Genomic DNA, 27,939 nt, shown 5'->3' with positions numbered 1-27,939 from the left:
CACAACGCTATGACACTAGATGTCAATTACAGGAAAAACACTATAAAAAAATATAAACCAAATGGAGGCTAACAATATGCTACTAAATAACCAAGAGATCACTGAAGAAATCAAAGAGGAAATCAAAAAATACCTAGAAACAAATGACAATGAAAACACAACAGCCCAAAACCTATGGGATGCAGCAAAAGCAGTTCTAAGAGGGAAGTTTATAGCAATACAATCCTACCTCAAGAAACAAGAAAAATCTCAAGTAGACAACCTAACCTTACACCTAAAGCAATTAGAGAAAGAAGAACAACAAAAAACCCCAAAGTTAGCAGAAGGAAAGAAATCATAAAGATCAGATCAGAAATAAATGAAAAAGAAATGAAGGAAACGATAGCAATGATCAATAAAACTAAAAGCTTGTTCTTTGAGAAGATAAACAAAATTGATAAACCATTAGCCAGACTCATCAAGAAAAAGAGATTTGAGAAGACTCAAATCAATAGAATTAGAAATGAAGTAACAACTGACACTGCAGAAATGCAAAGAATCATGAGAGATTACTACAAGCAACTATATGCCAGTAAAATGGACAACCTGGAAGAAATGGACAAATTCTTAGAAAAGCACAACCTTCCAAGACTGAACGAGGAAGAAATAGAAAATATAAACAGACCAATCACAAGCACTGAAATTGAGGCTGTGATTAAAAATCTTCCAACAAACCAAAGCCCAGGACCAGATGGCTTCACATGCAAATTCTATCAAACATTAGAGAGGAGCTAACACTTATCTTTCTCAAACTCTTCCAAAATATAGCAGAGGGAGGAACACTCCCAAACTCTTTCTACGAGGCCACCATCACCCTGATACCAAAACCAGACTAAGATGTCACAGAAAAGGAAAACTACAGGTCAGTATCACTGATGAACATCGATGCAAAAATCCTCAACAAAATACTAGCAAACAGAATCCAGCATCACATTAAAAGGATCATACACCATGATCAAGTGGGGTTTATCCCAGGAAGGCAAGGATTCTTCAATATATGCCAATCAACCATTACAATACACCATATTAACAAATTGAAGGTGAAAAACAATATGATAATCTCAACAGATGCAGAAAAAGCTTCTGACAAAATTCCATACCAATTTGTGATAAAAACTCTCCAGAAAGTAGGCATAGAGGGAGCTTACCTCAACATAAGAAAGGCAATATATGACAAAACCACAGCCAACATCATTCTCAATGGTGAAAAGCTGAAACCATTTCCACTAAGATCAGGAAAAAGACAAGGTTGCCCACTCTCACCACTGTTATTCAACATAGTTTTGGAAGTCCTAGCTACAGCAATCAGAGAAGAAAAAGAAATAAAAGGAATCCAAATCAGAAAAGAAGTAAAACTGTCACTATTTGCAGATGACATGATACTATACATAGAGAATCCTAAAGATGCTACCAGAAAACTACTAGAGCTAATCAATGAATTTGGTAAAGTAGCAGAATACAGAATTAATGTACAGAAATCTTTTGCATGTCTTCACACTAATGATGAAAATCTGAAATAAATTAAGGAAACACTCCCTTTTACCATTGCAACAGAAAGAATAAATTACCTAGGAATAAACCTACCTAAGGAGACAAAAGACCTGTATGCAGAAAACTATAAGACACTGATGAAAGAAATTAAAGATGATACCAACAGATGGAGAGATATACCATGTTCTTGGATTGGAAGAATCAACAATGTGAACATGACTATATTACCCAAAGCAATCTACAGATTCAATGCAATCCCTATCAATCTACCAATAGCATTTTTCATAGAACTAGAACAAAATATTGCACAATTTGTATGGAAACACAAAAGACCCTAAACAGCCAAAGCAATCTTCAAGAATAGAAACTGAGCTGGAGGAATCAGGCTCCTGAACTTCGGACTATACTACAAAGCTACAGTAATCAAGATAGTATGGTACTGGCACAAAAACAGAAATATAGATCAATGGAACAGGATAGAAAGGCAAGAGATAAACCCATGCACGTATGGTTACCTTTTCATTGATAAAGGAGGCAGGAGTATACAATGGAGAAAAGACAGCCTCTTCAATAAGTGGTGCTGGGAAAACTGGACAGCTACATGTAAAAGAATGAAATTAGAACCCTCCCTAATACCATACACAAAAATAAACTCAAAATGGATTAAAGACCTAAATATAAGGCCAGACACTATAAAACTCTTAGAGGAAAACATAGGCGGAACACTCTATGACATAAATCACAGCAAGATCCTTTTTGACCCACCCCCTAGCGAAATGGAAATAAAAACAAAAATAAACAAATGGGACCTAATGAACCTTACAAGCTTTTGCACAGCAAAGGAAACCATAAACAAGATGAAAAGACACCCGTCAGAATGGCAGAGCATATTTGCAAACAAAGCAACTGACAAAACATTAATCTCTAAAATATAGAAGCAGTGTATGCAGCTCAATATCAAAGAAACACACAACCCAATCCAAAAATGGTCAGAAGTCCTAAACAGACATTTCTCCAAAGAAGATATACAGATTGCCAACAAACACATGAAAAGATGCTCAACATCACTATCTTTAGAGAAACGCAAATCAAAACTACAATGAGGTATCACCTCACACTGGTCAGAATGGCCATCATCAAAAAATCTACAAACAATAAATGCTGGAGTGGGTGTGGAGGGAAGGGAACCCTCTTGCGCTATTGGTGGGAATGTAAATTGATACAGCAACTATGGAGAACACTATGGGGGTTCCTTAAAAAACTAAAAATAGAACTACCATATGACCCAGCCCTCCCACTTCTGGGCATATACCCTGAGAAAACCGTAATTCTAAAAGAGTCATGTACCACAATGTTCATTGCAGCACTATTTACAGTAGCCAGGACATGGAAGCAACCTAAGTGTCCATCGACAGATGAATGGATAAAGAAGATGTGGCACATATATACAATGGAATATTACTCAGCCTTAAAAAGAAATGAAATTGAGTTATTTGTAGTGAGGTGGATGGACGTAGAGTGTGTCATACAGAGTGAAGTACGTCAGAAAGAGAAAAACAAATACCATATGCTAACACATATATATGGAATCTAGGGGGGAAAAAAGGTTCTGAAGAACCTAGGGGCAGGACAGGAATAAGATGCAGACGTAGAAAATGGACTTGAGAACACGGGGAGGGGGAAGGGTAAGCTGGGATGAAGTGAGAGAATGGCATTGACATGTATACACTACCAAATGTAAAATAGATAGCTAGTGGGAAGCAGTCGCATAGCACAGGGAGATCAACTAGGTGCTTTGTGACCACAGAGAGGGATGGGGTAGGGAGGGTGGGAGGGAGACTCAAGAGAGAGGGGATATGGAGATATATGTATATGTATAGGTGATTCACTTTGTTATACAGCAGCAACTAACACAACAATGTAAAGCAATTATACCCCAATCAAGATGTCAAGAAAAAAATCAGTCTTTTCCTTATTCTTAGCCTAATAGTAGAGGTTTGGCTGTTTATTTTGATTTTTACCTCAGTTTTTACTTCACCTGTTATTCATGATTTCTTCCTTCTTCCCTTTATTGTTAGTGCCTCCCCCTGTGGAAAGAAAGAATGGCTTCTAGTGACTCTCAAGAAATAGTAGCATTGAATAAGTTATGGTAGATATACATATGTGTGTGTATATATACTCAGTATGGTGTTATGTGTATGTACATGTATATGTATACATACGTATCTACATGTGTTTATATATATATATATTTTTAAACTAGAGGTTGACAAGTGTGGAATCAGAAAAAGGGTGTGATTGTTGTTGGTGGGTTGTTGTGAACTGCAAGGGTGAATCAAAAAATGAATGATTCTGGGCTTCCCTGGTGGCGCAGTGGTTGAGAGTCCGCCTGCCAATGCAGGGGACACGGGTTCGTGCCCGGTCCGGGAAGATCCCACATGCCGCAGAGCGGCTGGGCCCATGAGCCATGGCCACTGGGCCTGTGCGTCCGGAGCCTGTGCTCCGCAACGGGAGAGGCCACAGCAGTGAAAGGCCCGTGTACTGCAAAAAAAAAAAAAAAAAAAAAAGAATGATTCTGCGCCTTTTCTGTCTATTGTGTAAGAAGTGCTCCATACATTGTCCTGAGTTGCTTAGAACTGGAGAGGGAAATAAGAGGGAAAAGACCTTCAGTGGGTATTTGGCTCTACTTCTTGAGAGGACAGATGGATTTTATGTGGAGACTCTGTGGTCCTGGGCATTGTGGAGTGGGATGATTGCAGAGAAACTGTTTGTCCTTAGAGTCTCCTTTGAGCCACAAGCTACCAGCCCATTCATTAGTCTCCCCTCCCCACCAAATCCTAGGGCACTAATCTAATTCTTGAGTATGAAGATGTATATATATATTTTTTTTTCTTATTTTTATTTTTCTTCATCTCACTCCCAAAACGTCTCACTGGAAATAAATAGGGTGAGAGATGTTACTGTTTAAACAATTATGATTTATATTTTAAAAATATATTTTTAATTTACTATAGATCTTAATAATAAAATATTCATGTATGAACATATATTGGTAAAATGTGAATGTCTTCTATGTCAGACATTGTGTTAGATGCTTCAAGCACTTGATCTCCAGTCCTTACAAAAGACTGCAAGGTTAATATGATAGTTTTCAGATGAGGAAAATGGGGCTTGTAGTGGTTGAAAAAGATACCTAATTAGTACAGATCTGGGTTATTTCCATTATACTCCATTGTGCTCAGAATAAAGTAAGTACAGATAAGTCAAGTTTGAAAATAGTGAGAGATTTTAATTCATTTATCACTTACCATGTGGTTTAAGGGATAGGAAATACCTAGAGAAAGCAACACTGTCCTCCCATCGAAACGTCATTCTTGGAAGTTGTGACATTGTTTACTGCTAAGCCCACAAGCAGTTTTGGAATACTTCTTTTCATAGATGAGAGGAAATTCTAGCCCCTCAAATCTATGGATAGAACTTTATGTTTTTTTCATCCTTTTAAATATGTTCTCCCTTTTCTAATTACCCCCCTCTTTTAGATCGTGTGTGTGTTTGCAGCTTCTTTTTACTAACAGGTGTGACTACGAGGAATATCTGCGGCCAACGTCTAGGTCAGTGTACTAGGATTTGCCCAATTTTTACCACATGAGTTTTCCCTTAACCACGTTTTTATCACTTAGTTTCATCTTGTTATACTCTAGTATCCCCACCTTTCATCCTTGGAACAAGGACATGAATAAATAAATGCGATAATTATTTCTTATTGTCCTTAGTAAACGTCTTACCATTTATTGCTGAGTAATTAATCCGCCATTCATAGGCATTTGGGTCTCGGTACTATTGTCTGAGGCTTCAAGGGACATGCACAGCTCTTTATATTAAACCTTAATGAGCATGTCTCTCATATTTTTTATATGCATAATAAATTGAAAGGCTAAACCAAATTAAACTTTCATTTTTTAGTTCTTACCCTGGCATTTCAGCAGTTAAAATGTCCAGATAATAAATTATAGACTGAGTGTTGTTATTACCTTTTATTTATTTATTTTTTTGTGTGGTACGCGGGCCTCTCACTGTTGTGACCTCTCCCGTTGCAGACCACAGGCTCAGTGGCCATGGCTCACGGGCCTAGCTGCTCCGTGGCATGTGGGATCTTCCCGGACCAGGGCACAAACCCGTGTCCCCTGCATCGGCAGGCGGACTCTCAACCACTGCGCCACCAGGGAAGCCCTGTTATTACCTTTTTAAAGAGAAATATTCCATTTGGCTTCGCAGAGGCTTAAACCATACGGCATTAGGCCTCTTGTTAGCGTGGCTTTCCTGTTCCAGGTAGCAGGTGGTGGCATGAGCATTAGATTCAGACAAGTCTGAGTCCAACCTCTGCTCTATCCTTACATTTCTTGGTATGTGTTCTCAGTCTCAAGAGTCCTAAGTACTCTGAGCCTCAGTTTTCTTATTTATAAAATGGATTCATAATAGGTACTTTTCAGGATTGTTATGAGCATCATAGAGACTGTACCTAAGACCCCAGTGTAATTGTAGCTCCTATATTAGTATTATTATAATTTATATGCAGTACATACGCGTGAAAGCCAAAGAGGATCAGTTATTTTATGATTTATTGAGCATCTTCTATATAAGACAAATTGTACTAGGCATCTTTGATAGAGGAACACAGAGAAATAAGACATGGAATTTCCCATGAATGAGTTCATCCCCAAAAGATACATATGTATACTACATAGACCCATACACATACATGTGCAAGATGGCCACATATCAAATCACATACAATAACTTCCTGAACTAGAAACATCAGGAGCTCACCACCTGTCGAGAAGCTCCAACCAGTGTCAACTGTTCTAGGTCAATGTCCCCCCCTTGTGGACAGAATAAAGAACAGTTTGACCTAATAGCACTTTCCATTACTACCTTCATGTCTTCTTCAGGTAGGGAGAGAGAACCTTTGGGAGATGAAGTGCTGGTGATTAGGAGGTGAGTGGATGGACAGTCTCTAAAAATTTTACCTACTTTTCACTACATGCTACATTTTTTGTTAATTTCCTCAAAGGTATTCCTTCTTTATAAAGCACAAGCAATATGTTTACCTGCTTCCAGCAACACCTTGGAAAACATTTCTTTACTTGAAATTGCTCTAATTCTGAATTCTTTAACTCTGAAATACTAATCTCTGAATACTACCTTTTGTTACTTTATTTCTCAAATTACTAATCATTATCTTCTATCTCATGGTGACCCCCAATCCTCCTTATTCTCTTAATCTCTGCCTCTTCTTTGTCATGGTCACAGCCATCATCCCCATCGTAAGAGCTATCATTTCCCGTGTGGTAGATGATCTTCAAAATCCTTTACATATACTTTACATACTCTTTTAATCATCACAGCCCTATGAATTAGATGCTACCGGTTCACACACTACCCTACCTATAAATTCAAAATATAAAAAGCTCTGAAATTTTTTAAAAAACGTTTTAACTCACTCAACATGAAAACCTGATACAAACTGACATGAGGCTATTGGTAGTCTTTATTTATCCCATTGAATGTAAATAGTCATATATTTTACTTCCAAAGTATTCATATATTTTATTAGAGAATTGATAGTATAAACTTTCTGGATATACACCTAAAATATAGTATGTGAACCATAATATCTGCCCAAATTTTGAAAAATTCTGAATTAAAAAATCTCATTTTTTGTCATAGAGGTTTGAAATAAAGGGTTGTGAATGAGTTTTGCTGTCATCTCCATTTCACAGCTAAGGAAACAGAGGCTGGAATAAATTGAGTGATTGCCCAAAGTCACCCACTAGTAAGTGACACAGCTAAGATTCAGAGTCACTCTGTATGAAAAGGCTGATTTCTAAGCATGTGCCTTCTTCTGACAAATGCTGTAGCCCTAAGTTTTCTCAGCTCTGCTTTACACACTTTACATCCACATTTTCCACAATCTTTATCTGATTTCTAGTTTTTGCTTTTGGACTACTGAGAAAGCTGTGTATTATATCAGTTCCATTAGGAATTTGATTTCCAATTTCAACTAGATCTTCAGTGCAGCCCCATATGTCTCCCATTCATTCCATAGAAATATCTACTCTTAGAGCCCTCAGCCTTTGCTCCCCACATTTCATACCTTCTTGATGACACCTGCCCTATCCCAGTCTACTTATATATTGCATCCATTTCTTTCCTCCATCGCTCCAGGATTAATTGCCATGAATCCATCCTGCCCAGGGTCTTCAGCTCTTTCTACTAAAGAGCAGATCTTTCTAAAGCAGATCTGGTCAGGTTACTCCCTTATTTAAAAATTGTAGGGAATTCCCTGGTGGTCCAGTTGTTGGGATTTGGCACTCTCACTGCTGGGCCCCAGGTTTGATCCCTAGTTAGGAGAACTTTAAAAAAAAAAATTTTAGGTGGCTTTCCATTGGCTATAGGATTGAGCTCTTAAACCCTCACAAAGGAATTAAAGACACTTTCCATTGTATGGTCTTGGTCTCTATGTCTGAGTCTTACATCCTCAGTCTTTAACATACTTTTGATATTCTAACCATATCAGACTATTCAGGGTTCCCCAAATATTCCAGTACTTCCATATCCCACTGTCTGCAGTCATGTGATTTTCTTTACTTGGAATGTCCTCATATACTTTATGTACTTGGTGATATTCTGTTCGGTTTCAAAGCCCAGTTCAAATGCTATACTCTTTATCACACCTTCCTAATTTCACACAGGTCCTTCAGTTTACTGAAACCCCACCAAAGTACTATATTATTTTTCTGTAATATAATAGGATTTGCTCACATTCAAGTTAAATAGTTGCATGGTGGTTTTGTTTCCATTTATTTGTGAGTCCCTTAAATCATAACAGCTTCTTACTTTTCTTCTTGACACCCGTGTCAATTAATGGCTTATACAAGAACCTAATAATAATTGACTTAAATTAAAATTCAACATTCATGTGAATCATAGCTATTCATTTCTTTCATTACTTGCAATAGGGAATATTAAAATGTAGTGAGCAAGTTAAACATGTCTGCTTTGAGATTATTTAAAACAAGCTGAATATTAGGTTGTGTTTCTATCATTATAACATTTTATCAGCAAATAGAAGGGTGTCTAACCTAGACTTGATACTCAGTATACGGGTTAAGTAAGTAGAAAAATGATAAATTCATTTTATCATGTTGGGGTTCTAATCTGTAATTAATAAACCTTTGTTTATCCTACTTAATTCCTATCCCGTGTGAATTGATGACTAGACTTATTCTTTTGTTATTAATTTAATTCTCATACTAATATTATCTTTTCATCTTTATGCTCAGATTTTAGGTTTGTAATCCTTTATTCAATTTACTTTTTATTTCGTTAATATATTTTCAGAGTAAAAGTGTGGATATATTTGACTTTGTTAAATACCAAACAGCATTCCTGTTTTGGTGAATCCAATGATTTATGCAAGTCAGACATTCTCATTCTTTATACACACATAATATATATTTTTCTGGGTAGTAATACCTTTATACCTATAATTTGTGCCTACTATTTACTATTTTAAATTGGGAATTTTATTTTTTAAGTACTCTACTGAAAGACCATTATTCACATTGTATAAACACTGTATACCAGTGTCCCTTTTGGAAGAAAACTTTGCACAAGGATCTTACCTTGAGGTTTGTCATTGCTCTGTACACATTTGCTGTTTCACACACATATGTTTGTTTTATTCTCTCTCTCATTATTCCCCACCCCTGGAGGAAGACAGTGAGCTGAGTTATGTCCAATAATTTTGTCATAAAATGCTGTTCTGTTTGCATCGAGTGGTTATCAGCCCTCATGAATGGCAGCATGCCATACAATCATTCATGACTGACATTCTGTTCCAGACCTTGCTGCCACCTCTTATTATTCTTCCTGCCAGATGCTTCCTAAATACTCCTCATTTTTTATTTTTTCCCATTATTCTTCTATGTTCAGCCATATGAATGTTTTTCTCCTTCAGGAACCAAAGGTAGTGTGAAAGACAGTAGAAACAAGCCATCAACCACTAAGTAGGAAATCACCTTGAATATCATAGATTGGGAAGTTTTATTGGGTTAGCGAGCCCTTTCTTTAAAGTGAGTAAAGACCTCGCAAGACTCATTCTGAATGTAACTTTGTCAGAACAATCAGCTCCACAGCCTATTTCTTATTATAAATAATTCTTACTCCTTTTTGTGTCAACTAAGATTTAAAACAATTACAGTTTATGTCTGAGGAAATTACCTCTATGAATATAGTAACTCACTGTTTAGAGAACATACCTGTTAGTGGATTTTTAAATGTTTGTTATGACAAGGTATTCAATTTAAACACATTAAAACTAGTTTTTACCTATATCAGAGAAAGAATCGGAAATCCAGTAGAATTTTTATAAAGAAGGCTATTTTCAGCCAGGACTAACAGTTCCACGCAACATCTTAATTCCCCAGTTTGAATTAAGTATGTATTCATTGATTAAACAAATGCTTTTATAGTGCCTACACGGTGCCAAAGGCATGGGAGATGCAGAGGTTAATAAGATGGAGAAAGCTTTTGTCCTCATGGACTTTAACTTGTAGTGGTGAAGACAGACAATGAAGAATTATTGAAATAATTAAAACACGAGATGATACTGGAAAATGAGAGGTAAAAGTGCCATAAACATTAAAGCAGGGTGATGCCATATGCGTGAGAATGGAACCCGCCCTGAAGGTCCTGGGAAGGCTTCTCCAAGGTGACATTTGAAGGGAAAAATATAATCACTCATACTGGGAAATATATATATCAAATTTGTGTATGTGTATGAATGAAAGAGAAACTAAACTTTCCATCTTGTACAGCGTAAATGATGTTATGATTCTGTAGTTGGAAACCCTGGAAAACAGAAAGATTGGAATGGTAAGAAAAAAAAAAAACAAAACAACAGTGATTGTAAGAAATTATACAACTGCAGCTTTATTGATCTCTGTGCTTTGCATTAAACTGCCTACATTGCCTAAGACCCCCATATTGGTTGCCTAAAATTTTAAAGAAAATTATCAAGAAATTAATGTTTTAAATTTAAAGGAGCATTATTCTAGGAAAACATGAGGACATACTGTTTAAAATGTTTTCAGCGAATGTACGTCTAAAACCACACGTGTCTGTTCAGTGAGCATATTAGTCAAAACTTCAAAATCATTCTGTCAGAGCAGAAAACCTCCTGTAAGCACAAGAGCCACTGACCACAGATTTTACTCCCAGAAAAATAGCTGTTTGCAAGATATTTCTGTGGAAGAGATTTGATGCACATTTAAAATAGCCTGTACTTGATTTCATTCTATTTTTGAAAATTCAAAATAGGATTAAACTATATATAAACTTTAAATATTTGAAAATGTTTGGCGGTTTAAAGACTATAAATTTCTAGTATTTACTTTTTCAAATACTTAATATTTAGATGATTTAAATAATTATCAATATTTATCTGCTAGATACAGATATACTAAATTCTAATCACTCCTTTCCATTTCTTAAAAGATATTTAAAAAATATTTTATTATGGCAATGAAGTGTTTTAGTACCATGTGGCATCATTAATCAATATTTTAGTCTTATCTAGAGGCAGAAGACAAAATTTGGTTGCTATACCAGTGATTAGGACCAAACATGTATTAAATGACTTTGGTTCAGAATGATTCCTGTACGACATTGCATCTTTTTTATGTGCTTAATGTTTTGTGAGCATTATGTTTATTTAAAAGTATTTTAAATTTTTTAAAAGTTGATGAAATTTCAAAAAAATTAATAGCAAAAATAATTCATGAACATGCCAAACACAAAAAGAAAGTTTTATTTAAGTGGAATATTTGGAAGCTGTGCTCTATTATCTTAAAAATGAGTAGAGATCAAATAGCTCTTATAGTTCTTACTTTTTCTGATTTTCTCAAATTTGACTTGATAATTTTTAGTTACTCGTGGAAATTACACTATATATTTTTATATAGATGTATACATTTATATATTTTAAAATGACATTTATTTAAATGTTTTATTTTAGAATAGTTTTAGATTCATGTAATTGTTTCAAAGATTGCCCAGAGAGTTCCTGTATACCCCACACCCAAGTTCCCCCTATTATTAATATCTTACATTATTAAGATGACACGTTTGTCACAATTAATGAACCAGTGTAATACATTATTAGTGACTGAAGTCCATACTTCATTCAGATCTTCTATTTTTCCTTAATATCATTTTTCTGTTGCAATAGACATGAGTCTTAGCCTCAATGACCTTGTTTCATACATTTGTAATACATTTATATAGTTTGGTCACATTTTGCCTTCCTTCCTGGGATATTGCAACCTCCTAAAGATGTTTTTTTAATTGCATACATTAAGGTTACTTTCTTACTGTAAAATTCTGTGGGTTTTGACAAATGCTCGGTGTCTTACATTTACCATTATAATGCTCTACAGAAAAGTTTCACGGCCTTAAAAAATCCCCCGTGCTTTACTATTCAATTCCCTTCACACACCCTGAATCACTGGCGGCCACTGATATGTTTACCATCTCTTAGTTCTGGCTTTTCCAGAATGTCATGACAATTTTCATGGCAGTGGTATTCTAGAGGAGTATATCAGAGTGAATATAATGGTCCTTCTAACATTAGAGGTGCTATGAATATTGGCAAAGGGAGTGTGACTTGTTCTAGACCTTTCCACAGCAGGAATAAATGACAAGCCCCTCAAAAGGACAAGAACACAGTTTTTATGCTTTTACCTTTGTAGTTAACACAGATCTGTTGGCTTAGGTGTAGGTTCTAGGATCACCATTTTTGTTTAGCCTTTGTTTTCTTTTGCTTCTGCTTTGTTTTCCTCAGAAGCCTGAAAATTTTGTTCCACTGTTTTCTATACTTAGTATTTTAGTTGAGAGGACCCTGATTACCAATATAATTCTCATTTTTTGTAAGTCAACTACTTCCTATTTCTGGAAGTTTGAGACATTTTCTTTTAAACTCTGAGTTTAGAGATTTCACCAGGAAGTACCTTGATCTTAAAACCTTGAGCTGTTTTCCTATCTCAGAAATTTCGTTTATGGTGCTTTCTGATTATTGCTCCTCCAAAATCTATTCTCTCTTTTTTCCTGGAACTCTTGCATTCAAATGTGGACTTTCTAAATCTACTCACATCTCTTATCTTTTCACTCATAATGTTTAATTCTTTTTATTTTTGCATTTAGCATTTTTGCATTTGTTAATAATAAATATTATTACAATATAATACCAACAACTAATGTAGGTTCTCTGTTAACATTACTTATTTTAATCCTCACAGCAATGCTGTGAGGTAAACACATTTACTCTCCATTTTATAGGTGAAATAACTGCTAGTAGGGGCAGAGCTCAGGTTTCAACCTGACTGTCTGACTTCAGAGCCTGGAGGCACATCAGTAGGACGCATACTGTATTTTGAGATAATAATTCCATTTCATCTTTCATATCTCATATCTGGCTTCTAGAAGTTTCAATCCTAGTTCAGTTTTTTTCTGAAATCAATTATTTTTTAATATCCCTCAATCCTTCATGTTCTCAAATTACCCATTCCAACTACTTCTTAAACTTCCTTAAGATTTCTGGTAGTTTCTTTTTAAAAAAAAAAAACAAACTATTTTTTAAAGAACAATTTTAGGTTTACAACAAATGAGATTTCCCATCTACTCCCTGTCTCCCTCATGATCAACATCACTCACCAAAATGGTACATTTTTTTTTTTACTAAGTATATTAAACCTACTTGGATACGTCATCGTCACCCAAAGTCCATTACTTTTGGGTTCACTCTTGGTGTTGTACATTCTATGGGTATGGACAAAAGTATATAGTGGTATATGTAATACCATGCTGAGTATTTTCACTGTCCTAAAAATCCTATGTGCTTTGTCTCTTCATCTCTTCTCCCCCTCCCCCTGGTGACCACTGATCCTTTTACTGTCTGCATGATTTTGCCTTTCCTACAATAGTTGAAATCATATAGTATGTAGCTTTTCCAGATTGGCATTTTTCACTTAGTAATATGCATTTACGTTTCCTCCATGGCTTGATGGCTCATTTCGTTTTAGCACTGAAAAAAAAATCCCATTGTAAGAATGCACCACAGTTTATTTATCCATTCACCTACTGAAGGACATCTTGGTTTCTTCTGAGTTTTGACGATTCTGAATAAAGTTGCTATAAACATCCATGTGCAAGTTTTTGTATGGAAATAAGTTTGCAATCTTTGGATAAATACCCAGGAGTGAGATTGCTGGATCATATGATAAGAGTATGACTAGTTTTGTAAGAAGCTGCCAAAATGTCTTCCAAAGAAGCTCTACTATTTGGCTTTTGGCATTTCCACTAGCAATCTGAGAATTCCTGTTGCTGTACTTCCTTACCAACGTTTGGTGTTGTCAGTGATCTGGATTTTGGCCTTTCTCATCTGTGCAGTAGTATATCATTACTGTTTCAATTTGCTTTTCTCTAATGACATATAATGTGGGGCATCCTTTTATATGTGTATTTGCTATATCATCTTTGGTGGGGTATCTGTTAAGGTCTTCGCCCTATTTTTAAATCAGGTTGTTTGTTTTATTTTTGAGTTTTAGGCATTTTTGTGTATTTTGGATAACAGTCTTTCTCAGAAATATTTTTTACAAATATTTTCCCCCAGTTTGTGGCTTGTCTCTAATTCTTTTGATTTTACCTTTCACAGGCTAGAAGTTTCTAATTTTAATGAACTCCAGTTTAACAATTATTTTTTTCATAGATCATGTCCTTTGTGTTTTGTTGTATCTTAAAAGGCATCATTATCCAAGAAATTAGAACATTCTCTAGCACCATATACAAAAATAGACTCAAAATAGATTAAAGACCTAAATGCAAGACCGAATACTATAAAACTAGAGGAAAACTAGGCAGAACACTCTTTGACATAAATCACAGCAATATTTTTTTGGATCCGTCTCCTAGAATAATGAAAATAAAAACAAAAATAAACAAATGGGACCGAATTAAACTTAAAAGCTTTTGCCCAGCAGAGGAAACCTTGCACAAAGCCTTTTAAAACTCTGATTCCATCTGTTTTTAAAATTCTGCTTTAGATGTTATATGTTGTTCAGTTTATTCTCATCCTCTAGTAGATATTTGGCCTCTTAGAGTCCAGTTACTTTGGCCTGTGAACTCTTGCATCTATAGTAATGTGAGGTGCTCTCCGGTGATTTAGGAAAAAGCAGAATACCAGCCCTTTGCCTGTGTCCATCCAGGTGAATTTAAGGAAATGTGAATGAAGGGTGAGCCTTACAGCAGAGAGACCTAAGTACCACAAAACAACTATTGATCACTTCCATTAGTTTCCACTGGGCAGCATCTCTTCTCCTATCATCATTTGAACCTTTAAATATTGGAAGCAGAAGTGTAGGTGGCAAACTCTGTAGATTGTAATTCACATCTCTAAGAATTTTAAGGGGAATTGTGTAGGAAGAGTGGACTTATCACCTCTTCATTTGAGCAAGGTTTTTAACTGCTTTGAAACCTCACAGATATTACAGCCTGAAGTTGAATTACTGTTTTCTGAAGAGTCTGGCAATCTGTTCCAAGCAAGGAGGAAGGAAAACATGACCATACAGGAGCTCTCGACTACAACCTACACTCTTACTGCTATTTTCAGCCACCTTCTTCCCCAGACTGCTGCAAACCACCACCATCACCACCCCCACTATTCGACACCCGTGTTCAAAACAACGTATAGCCTTCCCAGGTGTTTCTCAGTTTTTGTCTCTTTCTTTCTTTCTTCCTTCTTTTCTTCCTTGCTCCCTCCTTACCTCCCTCCCTCCCTCTCTCCCTTCCTTCCCTCCTTCCTTCCTTCCCCCCCTTTCTTTTCCTTTTACTGTTCCCTAAATCCATCCTTCCCAATAGATTCCGTAGTTTTTCAGGACTGATAGTGGGTGATGGAGCCACCAGCCATGGTTAGCTCACCATCCTGACAATATGATTGTTTCTTTGTATTATCAGTAGTCAGAAAACAGAAATGGAGAAGTATCACCATTATAACACACACTGTAATATATCTAGAGATAAATTTATAATAAGTGTTCAGCTATTTATATTAAAGACTCTAAAATTTTAGTTAGTAGCATGAAAAGAGACCGTTAAACAAGTTGAAACATAAATGATATCTCAGGGTAAAATAATTCGATATTTAAATATTTCAGTTATGCATTAAATTATTCCAAGATTCATTTGGGAGAGTGAATGTATGAGAAAACCAAAAGAATAAAAAAAAATTTTGAGGATAAAATTGTGACCTATTAAATTTTAATGTTAAGGTTTAACCAACTCAAGTGTAGAAAGCTTAACCCCCTTTACATGTCTTTATTCTCACCCACTTATAATATTTATGTCTTAATTATTTCCTTTATATACATTTAGAATCATATTAGACAGTATTTTAATTTTTTCTTAACCAATCAAACATAACTTAGAAATTAAAGAGGATAAGGAAATTTTATTGTATTTACTAATATCTTTGCTATTTTTTCTTCCTTCCTGGTGTTCCAAGATTTCTTTTTTTTATCATTTTCTTTCTGTTTAAAATGTTCCTTTAGCCATTCATTTAGGGTAGGTCTAAAGGTGATGTATTCTTTTAGTTTTCCTTCATTTAAAAAAAAAAAAACTTGGGAGGAGAGGTCTTGGGGCCCTTGGGGCATGATATAGGTGAAAGTCTAGGCTGTCTGGTCAGCCTTTGCTATTGGGAGTGGGGGTCAGATAGTAATTTTTCTATGGTATTTGGCTGTTGTAGAGCTATTATTATCTAAATATTTTCATTCTCGCTGGACTTCCCCTTTCCTGGTCCCTTGGCTAAAGAAAGTAGTCTGCTCATGTTTCATTTCCAGGTTGTCAGATTTTCTTGTCAATTTTGGAATATATGATGCAAAAGGAAAAGCTAGGAAACACCACCTTGTGCTCCCTTGAGTCCCAAGGTCCCTAGCTAATCTGCCTTCTCTCCACTTTTCAGAGTCTTCTTCTGTTTATACATAATTATATATGATCTCTGGGGGTTTTAGTTGTTCATAGCAGGAGGAGTATAGAAAAGGAAGTCCACTCAAATCTTCCCAGAAGAAGAAAATCTAGTGGCTTAATAAGTATGACATTGATGGAGGAATAGAAATCAGAAATTCACCTAGAAACTGTAGAAACGGGTTCAAAATATGTTAAAGGTGTCAGTGGAGGAAAGAGTTTTGATCAATTGGTTTTGGAAATATTGGTTCATAATTTGGGGATAATTTATATCTTTACCTCAAACATATGAAACAAATTCCAAGTGGCTATACTCCATTAATACATATCTATAACTTGAAGTGGCTCTATCTTTTTAGCATTTCTTACTGCCTTTCTTTACATAACCCAAAGGGAATGAGACTGGCATAAAGCAGGAAGACAAGCATGTTGCCAAAACAAATATGCAATACATAAGGTAAATCATCGATATGCATAATACTTTCGGGAAATAAATTCAAAGTTGTGTAAAATGTTGAATTGTAAGAAGAAAGTATTTTTTCAATTTCTATAACGTAACCATTATCGTATTAGTGTCTATTTTTTACAGTTATTAGTGTGTTTACTCACTTTTCAAATGTTTACTGCCTTGGGTTCTTGAATGTAACAACCACATGAACGCCATAAATGTATCCTTGGGCAGTAGCAAAGTCATGATTGGAATTGAGAGATTTTTCTCTTAAAGTATTTAGAAAGAATTGTTATCAGAATTTTAACTAAATAAAGCAACAGTGTGTGCAGAACAACAATTGGGGGAATGGATATATAACCACTTCTTTAAAAGTTGCTCTGTTTTATGTTTCTATAGTAATTTTATGGTAATTTATGTAATTTATGACTCACCTCTATTAAATGATTACCATCACAGGGTAGGCTTCCTCTCTTTTCACCTTCTTATTCCTGGTGTCTAATGTAGTATATGGCAACTGTGTGTGCATCAAATATTTGATGAATAAGTGATGAAAAGGACTGGCTGGATAAGTCAATAAATAAATCAATCTCCATTGTACATTTGGATTAATACTTTTGATAATTGTGGGAATATGATTTGGTATGTTATATCCAGAGTTGAATGAGAGCAAATATGTTAGAATGATATATTATAATAACCCATCATTAGGTTGATCCATGGTTGGTTTTCTTAAAGACTTAACCCTCATTTTTTTCCTACCACATAAAATGACAATGAGTATATTATTTAAATCTCATTTATTAGAAAGCCAGGTGTCAGAGTTAAGAAATGGTTTGTATTTTATTGGTTAAAGTGATCACACAACCTTCTTTGTTGAAAACCCTTTTGGGGATTGGCATAGTGTATGAGTTGCTGAAACCGACTAATAGGAAAAAGTAGCAAAGTGAATTAAGTTTGTTAATTAAAACAGATTTTATCTATGCCTGTTATATTGCTAAGTGTTAGATGCCCTCTACTTTAATCTTTAATTTAACTAATAATTCCTTTGGTTCCAAATCACTAAGACATCACTGGCAGTCAAAGACTAATGCTGAAAAAGCTTCTCTTCCTTAGTCATTAAACAGATACGAAATTCCATTAATAAGGTGTGACTTTCCCATCCCCTTCAATGAAGAAGCTACGTGTGTCTCTGGGTGTAAAAACGTGTTTGTTGTTTTGGGGAGGATGTTGAAAGCTCTGTCTATGCACTGTTAGTTGTTTTGCAAAGTTAGTTTTAGAGTAACTGATACAGAGTTCTACTTTCTCTCTGTTATTCTACAGAAGAGCTGCTTGATTGATCTGTCTCTCCTTTAACAGAACAAGGTGTCAGTCACATTTATTAACATTAGTTCCCCTAAAGCATGGATCTATGAATATGTAACTCTTTTAGATCCCCTCTTCAAGCATTTCTCTTTTTTCTTTAGTGTACATTTTTTTAAAAATCCGTAAATTATGTATATCACAGTTGTGTGCTATAAAGCAGTTGGAACATCTTGCTTGCTTTTCTAGATGCCGTTCCATTAAATATTCTCTTCTATTCCACTGTTTTGATTATAAGCTTCAGTGACAAAGTTTACTTGTGAATTCATCATGAAAACACAATACTAGACCCTGAAATATTAATTTTGGGGGCGTAACCATAAACATAATTCTATATATTTTTTTCTCTTTCTTTCCTATATATCCATCGTCATGATGTGTTAACCTCTAATTCCCGATAAGGACTATGCCCAGAATAGCAGAGAGCAACATATACAGTCTAAGCCTTGTCCTTGTGCTCGACTGACTTATATTCTGGTTTACTCTTGGTCTCATTTTTTTGTGTCATTAGGGTTATGCTACATGTCATGTCATACCATGTCATGTCACGTTATACCAGGATTGTTCATATATTAGGATATTGTACTGCTAGCAGACCAACCTTACACATTCAGAGTGTTACTGACCCAGGTTCTTGCACTCTTTAATCAATAGAAATTGAGAAGAGGTCAGACAAGAAATTCAGGCAAGGCTTTATTGGGACTCATGCTACAGCACAAGCGAGTGAAAACGAGTGCCAGGTTCCCTTGCTCGCTCCCTGAGGCGGGGGGTGGGGGGGTGGGGGAGGGGGTCCCTTAAATGGCGTGAGGGTATGGGGTCGGGCTGGAGGAATGGCTTAGGTGGTCTGCCCACCCCCTTGGTGGTGCTGTGTGCAGGAATCATGCACAGTCCCCTGCTTTTGCTCCTTGCACCTCAGAAGTGGCAGTTGGGTTTCAGTCGTTTTGTATCTTACTGTTCATAATTTGCCCCAACTGTGCATGCATGCGTCCCTTATAGTTTCTTTGTATTCTGTTGCTGAAGGAAACTTTTGTCTCAAGAGGAGATATTTAAATAATTTTTCTTAGAAAATTAATTTTTCCTTTACCATTGAGTAATTTGGTATAAAATAATTATTGTTGGTGCTCATATAATCATTATAGTAGAATTTTATAAATATCCAAAATCATATAATAGAATTTTTGAAATCTGGTCCTAGAAATGATCACTTTCCCTCTGTGCTCCATTCACTTCACAATTTCTTATCATATCCATCAGGGATATGTGATTTCTCCCACATATGCCTCCTCTTATCTCTCTTTTCTCTTTCCTTATGTAAGTTATTTAAGCTCTGTAAAGGAAGGTGCAATACCAATGATTCAAGAACGTGAGTAGAAAGTTGGTGGGAAGGGTACCTAGAGCTGTAAACCCAGGGCACCTGTAAACTGTTCAGATTCCATCAAATATCCATTGAGAATTTTGTGGGCAAGCAAGGAGAAGTGGATTTAACTGAGTAGGCCGCTTTCTAATAATGTCGTCTCTGAAAATAGCGAAACAAGTTTACTGCTAATCTTGCTAGTATTGCTTTGGGGAATACCTAGTAGATTAATGAGCTTCTGTTTTAATGAGGTAAAATATATCATGAATATTATCAGTTTTTTTAATCAGTTTTCATTGATCAAATGCTTCTGTTCTAAATAATTGTTGTTGTGTTTTTTTCCTTCTTTTGTGTTTAATCATCTGCCTAATGCAAACTTCTCTACCTTCAGACAGAGAAAGGACTGTCAAAAGTATGGCAAGGAAGTAAGCAGAACTCTGGTGATCATTGGCAAAAGGCTGTCATCCTTCTAGGAAAGTTAAGGAATTTTGAAGTCATATTTCAAGGTATCAGAACAAGGGATCTGGGAGGAGGAGCTGCAATTGACGACATTGAATTTGAAAACTGCACGACTGGTAAGTTTCTGGAAAGCACTGCCATTTGGAAGCACATTTATAATCTAGCCATTTTATCTTTGCTTCATATTTATAAAATGTTCTGCAGTTACGTATTTTGTACATACGTAAAAATCAATCGAAAGAGATAATTTCATAATGGTTGGACTTAGCTACATGTTAGGAGATAATAGTTTCTCCATCCTTTAATTACACAAGTAATTCCTCTCTTCCTTCTGCATCATCCCCTTTCTAACATGCAGCAGTGTTGTCCTTTGAATTAATTTTCAACAAAATTTAAAATGTAAGCCTAATACTCACATACATTTATGTAATTTAATTAATTTTAAATGAATCAGTAAAAAGGGTTAGAAAGCTGGAAGTTAGTGGATATATAAGAAATACATGCAACCAAGTATAATTCTAGCAGAACTTAAATTGAGAGCTCTGCTGAAGGGATTTAAAATGCTACCCTAAAAAAAAAAAAAAAAAATGCTACCCTAGCAAGTGAATAGTAACTTGAAAAAATATGCTATCACTTATCATGCTTCTAAATGTGAAGTATAATTACACTTAGATTTTCTTTACAAAACTACAGAAAATGTCAAAAATAATTATAAATACATTGGTACAGTTTCACAGCTGGCACAGTTGCTTTCTGAGGAGTCATTCTATCTGATTTCCAAAATAGTACAGTGTGATATATCCTGCCCATGAAAGATATGCCTTCTGTGGTGTCTTACACTGATTCACTTAGAGGCAAGCCCCTGGGACTCAAGAGCTAAACCTGAATGCTGTTTAATTCTGTTGCTGCTTTCATATTAAAATATCACTACACCAAGGCAGTGCAAAAATGTGACTTTGGTTTTTGGTGCTGTTAAAGCATTTGCTCTCTTTATGACCAGGGCTGGTGAAAAGGATTCTGCTTAGGAGTCAGTCTTTCGGAGTTTGAGTCTCTCCCACACACCCCACCATGTTTCCAGCAAAGACAGCTGATACTCAGCTACATACATACACACACATATACATAGGTACATACATATTACATAAAATCAGAATTCATGCACCCTAGGTGAGCACAGGGGTCACAGAGCTCCAGGTCTCTATGTCAAGCAAAAGACAGGGTTTGGGCTTGGAGATGTTTAGGAGAGGGTTCCTGGACCACAGAAAAGGGGATCTGAAAATATAATCATGAAAAGGTATCTTAGAACATGCTTTTTAAACTCTTTTCTAGTAACTTATTAAACAGGAGAGATTCTTTTCCTCTCAAGGGAAGCAGAATGATTCTTGGATGGGCCGATTCAGGACAGAAGAAAAATGAGAGCTATTATCCCAGCTCTGCCAAGTTTCATGTAGAAATGTGGACTATTTCTTTCCCTTCTTCTCTTAAAGTCCTGTGAAAATTTACATGATTATAACTCATTTCGTTCAAGTTGATCAAACATTCACCGTACTGACTAATACTTTAATGTCTTATACATTTAGTGATATACTACTTTAAGGCTTTCTTTGTTATAAATAAAAAGGCAAATTTTGGTTAATCGTAGTGAATATGGTCAACTATATGTCGAATATATTTTAGGAAGAAGTAACCATTTTTTAAATAGCCAGCCTGCTACAAATAATGAGGATTTTCAGATTATGTTTTAGTTAAGATAGGAAAAGAAAGTATTTTGCAAAAGTTTAAAAGACTATGTTTGGAACTAAAAAACAATGATTTTTTTTGTCCCCCTAGTTTTTATATGCCACTAAAATAGCAGTGCTGTGAAAAATGAGTAAAAAGAAAGCAAATTAGAGCATAAGTTACCCTATGTTGTTTTCTAGTATTGCCAACTTGGAAGAGAATGGTATCTGACAAAACAGCTAATAATAATAATAATAGTGGTTAGGAACAAGGTGTCCAGTCAGACTACCTGGACGTGGACTCTGGCTCTGCCACCGACTAGCTTGGGTGAGTTTCTTCATTTCACTTTGCCTCAGTTTCTTCATCAATAAAATGGGGTTGATAAAAATAGCACTTCCATCATAGATTTCTGTGAATGTTAAATATGTTGATATATGAGAAGTGCTTAGAATAGTCTTGGCACATAGTAAAATTTATGTATTCCATTTTATTGTTATATTCCATCATCATTATTAACTATGCCATATTTTCAAGTGGTGCTTTATTGTCCCATATTAGGAAACCAGCTTCAAATCATATGCAAACCGGTCACCATAAAATCTATCATGGAATTGTTGCTGTTCCCCATTCGAGATGAAGAACTTTAAAAATGACAGTGTTTATTTCTCTGTCACATCCTGCCAATCACAATAGAGCACATACTGTATGATACCATTTATATGAAATGCCCAGGATAGCAGATGTAGAGACAGAAGTAGATTAGTGGTTACTTAAGGCTGAAGAGCATGGGGTAGGGAGTGACTGCTAATGAATATGGGGTTTCTTTATGGGGTGATGAAAATATTCTAAATTTTTATTGTGATTGTAATACAATTTCATAAATATACTAAACCCATTAAATTATAAACTTTATATGGGTGAACTTAGTGGTATGTAAATTATACTTCAATTTTTAAAAAGTATTTTAAATAATTTTTTTAAAGTCAAAGCCTAGTTAACAAAGCCTATAAGCTATGGAAAGCATATGCAACAAAATTAAGTGAAAATACATCCCTATAAAACCCAGTATAAACAGGATCTCTATGCTGTTTATGTCTATAAGAGAGAAGCCAGGAGAATCATGAAAGGCCCAACAGATATTCACTGGAAAAATGCAGTCACGTGGTTTGAGAATGACAGGTAAAACCGGGAGGGGTTTCATCCACTTTTAGAATAAGTGGGTCCAAGGGGTCTGTGGTTAGGTCTGTGGGGCTAGAGCAGTCTAGACCCCATGAAAACTCAAATGGATCCATCAGGATTCCTTTCTAGGACAGTAGCCCGCATTCAAAAACAAAACAAAAAATGAACAAACAAATAAAAACATCCCTGGGAGTAGAATCAAAATTGAATAGACTAAATACAGATGAAGGATAGTGAGGACCCACATCAAAGAGTTGGAGGGGAATAGAGCCAGAAAATTTCAAAAAGCAAATCATATTTTTATAGATTTATATAGAATCTATAGACTTATAATCCTTTTTAGGGTCCTAACAGACCACCTCTGAAATTTTTTCTTGGACTTTCTGACAACTCTGTAATCTTTGCATATTGTTTTAGACTTCAGAGTAATGCAGAACAAAGTTTTGAATTGATTAAGAGTGAAAGTGGAGAAGGTAGAGGATATAGATGAGATATATATTTGATGGTTATCTACCTTACCTGCAAATAAGAAAGCTACTTGAGCTTCATATTTATTTTTTACTTTCCATTCAAAAACACATAACTCAGTTTATTAGATAATATTTAGTACATGGCCAACATAAAGCTAGATATATGCTTTTTTATTTCTTTGCATTCTGAACACATCATGGTGCTATCTTCAATTTACTATCAAATTTATTGTATTTTTCTAAAAAGAAAAATAAAATAAAAGAATAGGCATATCTTTGTCCTGTCCAAAGATACATTAAGAAGCGTATCTCCTTTTTGGAAGCAAGTAGCTTATTCATTTTTAAAAGTGACATTATGAATTCAGTATTTCCTCTTTTTAAATTCAAGTTGATTTAAAGATGATTTGTACAAAAATCTTATAAAATGCAACCACCAATTCTATGGAATAGAAAAGTAGAAAGAAAATTCATATAGAGAGGAAAGGAATATTCCATCACTGTAATTTATAAAAGTGCCAATTCTAAATTTAAATGGTTACTCATGTTCAATCAACATTAGTTATTAAGTGCAATCATTTATTACATACAACCATCCAGCTGATACTTATTGAGTCTACTATTAATACTAAATAGCATTTATGTCAGCTTTGCAACAAGACCATTAGGTGCAAATCCTGGTTTACCCACTTGCTACCTGCTCCATGGTTTTAGGTAAATTATGTAATCTTCCTTTGTCTTATTTTTCTCAGCCGGAAAATGGTAAGAATACTGCTTCCACCTCATAGAACTCTCACAAGGATTAAGTCATTTACTTTATACGAAGTACTTTGAAGAATGCATGGTGTACAGAAAGCACTGAATATTTTTGGCTAAAATATAGATGGACAACATTGGCAAAAAACTTGACATTGTTCTAGGCACAACGCCTTTAAACATATCAACGTTTAAAAGCTTGTTCTGTTCCGTTCACATGTCCAGCAAGCCTTTATCGCTTGGCTAGTCTGCAGAAAACTCTGCGCAATGAACTGTGTGCACCTCCTCGGAGCAGGGCTGAAATGCCTGTGTCACACAGCGTTTGGCTTTCCTGATTTTTCCATTTCCACTTTCACTGCCCCTTTCTTGACGCCCGGCATTTCCTCCTCTTCCCCGTGTGCCTCTCCCCCGCCACCATGCCTCCTGCTGCCAGGACTGCTCTGTGAACAGTCTTCAAGACACTGGTAAACCCAGGACCTCAGGGTGGGAGCCGATAACATTATAAGACGTTGCCTTTTCCACTGAAAAATCTAGAAGATCCAACTGAATGATGACCAGTTTTCCATTGGGGGAAAAGGAAGAAATAATTCAGGGACCAGCAAATGCTTCCAGAAGTCAATAAAATCTTCTAAGTAGACAGTAGCACAGTAGCTACTCTGTCTGTCTCTAAATTCATACAGAGCAAAGCACATCATGTTCCCCAGATAATCCTAAATGTGAAAGGAAAGAAATACCTTGGGGATAAAGTCAGAGAAGACAGAATCATTATAATTTCAGATGTTTAGTACATTGTCTTCACACATAACTTGAAAAGACTTTCCTTTTTATTGTAACCCCTTAAAAACTGTATGTATGACTTCTAAGTGTACTGTCAGCAGTAATAGATTTGGAGTGAAAAATAGTGGCTTGATGATAATGATTTCAGTGCAGCATCACTCTGAATTAAACTGAACTTGGGAGATCACAAAGCAGTGATTGCTCTATACAGAGTTCACAAATACATAAATCTATGCACAGAACCCTGTAGAGTGACTTCAAAACTTAGCTTCTTCACTTAGTTTAGATGAAAAGCTGTATTTCTTCTCTACACGTGAGTGTTCCAAGTGCTGCATTTAGGTGTCCCACAATTTTCTTTTAAAGTAAATGTGTGTCAGAAGAGAAAAAAGAAAGGAAGATGATAGTCAGTAGAAAAAATAAATATCTCACCCTAATGAAGTAATTAAAAGTGACTTTTATTTTTAATAACTAATGGCTAGATAATATGTAGTACGTATAATGTAAGGGTACCTAAATGATGGATGAATGGGTGGATGGATGGATGGATAGATAGATGGACAAATAGATGGGCAGACAGATGGATTAATAGAAAACATTTATTCAAATCTTGTTATATGTGTGAAAATTCAGAACAGAGCCTTCATTGAGCTACATTCTGCCGGCAGATGCAGACAGTAAGCAAAGTAATGTGTAATACTGTGTCAGGTAGTACTAGGTGCTGTGAATGATATAGGGAGAAAGTGAGGGAGGATTATCACCCTGATTAGTCAGAAACAGTCTCTGAAAGTTACAGTTGAGCAAAGGCTTAAATGTACTAAGAGGCAACCACGCAAATGCCCTGAATAAAGCACTCCAGGTCTCAGGACCAGCAAGGCAGACTTCCTAGGAGGGAGCGTTTTGCTGAAGCAGAAGAAAGTAAGGGTGGGGAGATGGCAGGGGGCCTCATCATGCAGAACTTTGTCATCAGAAACACCTGCTCTGTACTAGCGATCATCTCACAGCACAGAGGGTAAGCAAGCAGACTCTGGAGTCAGCCTTCCTGTCTCTGCCACTTAGCTGCTGTGTGACCTTGAATAAGTGCTTATCAGCTCTTTACCTCAGTTTCTTTATGGCGGTAAAAATCGAACCTACCTTACAGGGTAATTGTGAGGATTTAACAAGTTAATATACGCCAAGAGCTTTGAACAGTAACTCTCTTCGTAGTAACTACTCAGTAAATGTTAGACATGATTATCATTGAAATTCTCACTATCATGTTTAATTTAATCTTCATTACAACTCTGGGAAATTGAGGGATCCAGAGGTTACACTAAACAATACCAGCCAGCTTGATTTCTTTACTGATGCTTAATGGCACAGAAACAGCCATATTTAGCCGTAACAGCATAGAATACTACTAAAATCATGATGAATACTGTGGCGTAAAAGCAATCAGACAACACCTGCCACATCTAGTTTGCCAGTACTTTCAAATGCTCTTGAAAGAAAACAGGCGATATCAGACATATCACTTGTACTCCTAACAATGATGTGTTTTAGTAACACTAGTTGAAATATTTTAAACGTGGTAAATCCTGTTTTTTAAAAATTTAATGTTCAGCCAGTCTTCATTGTTACATACTTGTTTTATTTTGGATTCAGAAAGTTTTTCAGTAAGAGGAGGGAGGGAAAATATAACAGACTTTATGAACGAATGTTATAGGACTTATGAGATCCAGTTCACAGCAGTTTCTTTCTGATTATATGTAACTATTTTTGTTCTAGGTTTGCTTATACACCTTTTGTACATAAGGCTAAAAATTTCTGCCAAGCATTGATGTAATTTGTTAAATATATTCTGTATGTCAGAGCCAATTCGTATCTTTAAATTAAACCTGATACTTTCTGTGAAACTTTATCTGTTGGCTGGTGAAATGCCCAGTGGTTCTCAAATAGTCCTGAAAAAGACTATGAAAAAGTAGACTTTACTTGAAGTAACTACATTTCTGCAAATATCTTTTCTTGATTAACAAAAAGTATCAAAGTCATGCTTAAAGGTATTTCATTATAATAAATATATATCCTGATTATATTCCTCTCCCAACTTACATATCAGTATCAATAAGATATCCATCCATACATAAATGCATCTTTACTAAGTATATACCGTTTATTATGCAGAAATTAAGCATTTTGACTTTTCAGTCAAAGAAAGGTAACTAATTTTTATTGATTCAAAAGTTTAATTCTTGGGCTTCCCTGGTGGCGCAGTGGTTGAGAGTCCGCCTGCCGATGCAGGGGACGCGGGTTCGTGCCCCGGTCCAGGAAGATCCCACATGCCGCGGAGCGGCTGGGCCCGGGAGCCATGGCTGCTGAGAGCGTCCGGAGCCTGTGCTCCGCAACGGGAGAGGCCACAACAGTAAGAGGCCCACGTACCACAAAAACAAAACAAAACCAAAAAAAAAAAGTTTAATTCTTTATCTAAAGGGAAGAATGGTGATCTCAATTCACTGATTTACAAAAAAATTACTACAAAATTTTTAAACCTACCATTGTACGTTATAGAGATATTTACTGTTTTCAAAATATCCATTTTCTTCCCTGTGTGTCCCAGACCCTTTCAGGTAGGTGGATCTGTGTAAAAAAGCTCTGGCCAGAGTGCTGTGAGGAAGTGAGGTGTGTCACTTCCAGGTTGAAGCATTTCCAAGCTGATGTACAACCCACCTGGTCTCCCTTCTGCTGCTGTGGTAGAGGACACCGCATTTTCCAGGTGATGTGTCTGCATCTGCCTGGTCCCCTTGAGTCTGTAGAGGAAAGTCCCTCTGCCAACTTGT

At 35.8% G+C, this 27,939-nt stretch overlaps 1 protein-coding gene across 1 annotated transcript in view; it reads left to right on the top strand.

The window, feature by feature from the left end:
- The window catches only part of MALRD1 (MAM and LDL receptor class A domain containing 1), a 589,021-nt gene that overhangs the window by 353,619 nt on the left and 207,463 nt on the right, over positions 1 to 27,939 (top strand). Inside the window, exon 28 of the mRNA XM_049705518.1 lies at positions 20,161 to 20,344. Coding sequence (XP_049561475.1) covers positions 20,161 to 20,344 — 184 coding nt within the window. The remainder of the gene's footprint in view (positions 1 to 20,160; positions 20,345 to 27,939) is intronic.

This window comes from Orcinus orca, chromosome 2 (genome assembly GCF_937001465.1).
Source record: "Orcinus orca chromosome 2, mOrcOrc1.1, whole genome shotgun sequence".
NCBI lineage: Eukaryota > Metazoa > Chordata > Mammalia > Artiodactyla > Delphinidae > Orcinus > Orcinus orca.
Note: the sequence above shows the minus strand (reverse complement) of the source record. Positions and strands in the feature narration are given on the sequence as shown.